The 4,411-nt window shown below is 39.2% G+C and overlaps 1 protein-coding gene across 2 annotated transcripts in view; it reads right to left on the bottom strand.

Annotated features, from left to right (window-relative positions):
• Positions 1–171: 171 nt before the first annotated feature.
• The window catches only part of LOC101856348, an 8,062-nt gene continuing 3,822 nt past the window's right edge, over positions 172–4,411 (bottom strand). Inside the window, exons 2-3 of one of the 2 annotated variants that reach the window (XM_005100040.3) lie at positions 4,121–4,360; positions 172–2,715 (exon numbers count right to left, since the gene is read on the bottom strand). In XM_005100040.3, coding sequence (XP_005100097.1) covers positions 2,146–2,715; positions 4,121–4,360 — 810 coding nt within the window. In that variant the 3' untranslated portion in view covers positions 172–2,145. The remainder of the gene's footprint in view (positions 2,716–4,120; positions 4,361–4,411) is intronic. The other variant, XM_005100039.3, reaches the window with a different exon arrangement.

The following is a 4,411-nucleotide window of genomic DNA, read 5'->3' as shown; positions in this document are numbered from 1 at the left end:
CCCTCAACTCCCCCAAATGGCTTCTCATCCACACACATTTTCCCCCCTCGTTTCTCTGTGTGTTCTTTAATAAAGCTGTGTTGTGTTGGTGTCAATGGGCTAAGATTGTGTGTGCACACTTGAATGAAACATTGAGGGTGTTAACTGTTCGTGATTTTGAGTGCTGTGTAAACTTGTATTCTTACTGTGGAATTCAGACCAACAAAAAAGAAATTAAAATAAAGAAAAGAAATGAACCAGTAGCCTTTGTATTGAATCAGTAAGTTGAGGTAGGTTTAAATTGGGGTCGTAGGTTTGTTCTTTAATACAGTAATGTATCGTGCAGAGTACTTATTAGAACATTGCTTTGGTTCTCTATTACGTGAAGCTAAGCTAACTGTCGAGAACTGCAACCACCCAAAAAACAGCGGAATGCTAGCATCACGTTGGGGATTGAGAGCAAAACATACAATATTTTAATCATGAATGGTTTATCATGAAGGATGCATCGTTCAACAAAAAACAAAAATAAAAAAACCTCGGGCAAATTTCCTCAACATTAAAAACCGAAAGACCCACATTATGGACATGTATAAAGACGCACAGTCGAGTCTTTTTTCAAACGTGATATTGCAACTAAAAGGTTGTTTTACTTTCGAATCTACATTTTCACGTTTTTTTAAAAAACGTGCGTGTTTCATCGTCTTTTCAGTAATTATGCATCCTTTAGAATGTAAATGATCTGAACGTTGTCGCAACAAACCCCTACCTTTTTAACAACCCACCCGGTGCGACTACCTCACAACGTAGGGTTCATTATCTAGCGCTAATCTGAAAAGAGAGTGAACACGTTTTTTGTGTTATCACTGACACTCAAAACATTATCACTGTTGAAATTTTACAGAGTAATTTAAATTTGTTTTGATATGCATACAAAAAGGAAATATTGAACAACACAAGCGGATTTGACATTTTAGAGGGACTATCTCTACACCCCCAAGTTGAAGGTGGAGACTGGGAGACTAAAAAAATTCAGTTACAGCTACAGTGTTAAAGTTATGTAATTATGACTGTCATCAGTGTTAAATACTTGATGAAATTGTGACAAACTGGGCTGCCTCCACTTGAGACAAGCCCCAACAGCTTGCCGAATTGATTATCTAAATTTGAGAGAGATCCGACATTTCAAAACAAAAATATATTTCGTCGTGCTTGCGCAAGAATATTTGACCCTCACTCAGTAAGGTATCCTGACACCCTATTTTTAAATGTATGTGTTTTTCACGCCCCAACGACACAATGTAGATCATAGGACGTAAGCTTTCTACCCTGCCTCTCATGGTTCTTCTGGGATGAGAGAGATACAACTTGTAAACAGAAAAACCTAGATACTTGATGGTTTCGTATTTATGAAAGCATATTTTATTCACATTGGCATAAAACACAATGCATAGTTCCGTATTACGGGATTATCAAATATTTTAGGGTACAAGGTTACAAACGGCATGCGAAGTTGTTTTTTTGATTGGGTAGATGTTTTACGGCACTATCGACACAATACGGCATGTGAGTAAAACTTTCCTCACAAGGTGATTGTTGTGATGTGAAAAAGCATAATATACTTTTACTATGATAATATAGATGTTATGAAGTAAGTACTTCTCTGTTTTTATGAATTTATTATAAAAGGAGGGTTGAGTTGGATCAATAAGTAATTTTTAGCAGTAAATGACCGTATTATTATTCCAGGTAACACATACTTGAATGTAACACTCGAGTAAAAGTAACAATTGCTTAGCCCACAAGCGTTCACAGCAAACACTTTGTAGAAAAATGAAGATAAAACAGACCATATTTTGGCTTAGGGTGGAAAGAAAAGGAGGAGAGGGAGATTTATTATTTAAAGTGACGGTAGACCGAAGACTTCTGTTTACCTCAGGTTTATAAAATAAGTAAAACTTATTTTTTTTAAAAAGGAAACAAGAACAAAAACAAAACAACGCCAGCAATCTGCGTTTTACCACCTTCGATGCGACATCAGTGTACAGAGAATCAGGCAGACATTTCCAACATTGTCTTGATACTTACAATGCTTATTAACATGGGCCACGGTATGTACGTATTTGTGGAGGTATGCATTAACAATTATTTTGGAATCAACGGTTATCAATTTCGCTGAAACACTATTTGCTCTAACACATTTGGGTTCTGCGTTAAAGGTATTCCATACACATCCAAACTTTTCCTTAACCTTTCGGTGACATCTGAATCAATTGCAAAGTCCATGTTGATAACCCAGCTTACCTTTTCGCACTCTGCGTTACTCAATAGATTCATATGCATCTGCAAATGGGATTCCAAATCAGTGTAATCAGACCCATGAAAATCAGAGTTAAAAGCATGGCCGAAAGACACTGGAAACCAGGTTGTAAGAGAGAACATGGTAGCGTTTCTAACATCTCTCTCAGCCTGAACACTAGCGTCCTTGACACATGAAGCACCAAAAGACATGAAGGCTTTCGTTCTGTGGTTGATGACATGTCGTATGTTCTCCTTGACCCTGCGCAAAGGCACGTAATGAACGCACATCCGGCCTTGACGTATCAGTCTGTTCCACGTGACCTCATTTTGGAAAAATTGCTCCATGTCCTCGTGCGTCATTTCGTGGACGTTTCGGAAAACTGAAGGGTCCACTTTTGGAAGATTGTTCCTCAGTAGAAGCATCTGGTACGTTTGCTTATAGGGTAAATATAGGAACAACATTGTAAATGATTAGTAAAACGTGCATCTTAATTATGAAAGCGACTGACGAGACAAAGAAAAGTAATAACAATAATCCTTTTAGTTAAAAATGTCAAAACTAGATAAGAATACTCGACCTGTGTGTGTGTATGCAGTATCATAATATTATTATTATATTTATTATGTATATATTACGTGTGTGTGTGTGTGTGTGTGTGTGTGTGTGTGTGTGTGTGTGTGTGTGTGTGTGTGTGTGTGTGTGTGTGTGTGTGTGTGTGTGTGTGTGTGTGTGTGTGTGTGTGTGTGTGTGCGTGTATCTGTATATGATGAAGACGGAAAGGAGAGGGGTGGGGGTGCGGGGAAAGCGTTGGTATAATTCGCCCTCAACACGGCACAATTGTTACTCTAAATAATACAACGAAATGTATCTCTTAATGTATGTCTTTTCCTCCACTATTGACCCAATTTACCCCATTTAGGAGGCGGAATTCCGACAATGTGTGACACACATCGGGAATGGGAGGGAGGGAAAGGTACACCGCAAAAACGCACATGCATATTAATGTAGTTCCAAAAAAGGGGGGAATGGGGATTGGCGGAGGTACACTTCTAGTGAATATGGGGGCGTGGTGAGATAGGCGACTTGTGAGGTCTGGTTTCGAATGGCTGCTTGCAGTAAGTCCTTGCTCCCTCTGACACCGTTTAGGAATCTACTTCCCACCTTTTGTACTTGGATTTAAGAATAAGCACTGGGAATTAATGTCATGGCTTTTCAGTTATTGAAAGTGTATTCTAGGCTGGATATAAAATACCCTTCTCACCCAAACATCTTAAAACTTTGAAAAACCCAAAGTCCAACAAACCCTTAGAGAGATACAAACGCGTAAAACAAAAAAAACAAAAAATAGTGCCGCACTATGTCAGGAAGCCATCATTCTCCTCAAAGTAGATTTATACCCCCGGGGCTGTGCTACTGACCGAAGTGTCTTTAGGCCATTCCCAAAGGGGGTGACTTTAATATCTTGAGTTCTTATGAACAGTAGAATTGTAATTGTAAGTGGGCTGATTCATCAATGTCATGCTCATGTGTCTGAACTGTGTCAGGGAACTGCTGCCTTTTCTTTAAATCCTTACTATCGTCATTTTTCTTGTACTTTTGTATGCTTGTCACACTCTTGTGACCCGCTATTTCGGGGGTGCCTTGATAGTCGAAGCAGACTTTGTGCTGTTGAAGCTAGAGAGGTGAGCAGAGTAAGTCTGATTCCCTGTAAGGATTTCCTCAGTTGACATCCACCCATAGGCGCTCATAATATGACCTTATGCCGTTGCAAGCGCCGTAAAACCTCGACTAAAACTAAACTTAAAAGTAGATTTAAAATGGAAAGCACGGTGTTCTTACCATATGCACAATTTGTAGAAATCCTTTCTGGCCCGCGGAGCTTTTGTTAAATCGCTCGGCATTCTTTTTCACACAGCACATCAACTCCCACTTGACAGTTCCTACTTTTGCAACTTCTCCCTCAATGGCGTCAGTCAACTTGATTATAATTCCTTGACCTTGGTATTCTTCCTTGACCCTTCCTGCTCTCTTTACCACTGAGTGTCTGTTATCCACAAGATGCCCAGAGCAAAATCCGACCTAAAGATAATATAATGATGTTGCTGGGTTTGTTTTTTTCGTTTGTTGTTT

This window comes from Aplysia californica, unplaced genomic scaffold (assembly GCF_000002075.1).
Source record: "Aplysia californica isolate F4 #8 unplaced genomic scaffold, AplCal3.0 scaffold00234, whole genome shotgun sequence".
Classification (NCBI taxonomy): Eukaryota; Metazoa; Mollusca; class Gastropoda; order Aplysiida; family Aplysiidae; genus Aplysia; species Aplysia californica.
The sequence above is the reverse complement of the archived record's forward strand: the minus strand, read 5'-3'. Positions and strand labels throughout refer to the sequence as shown.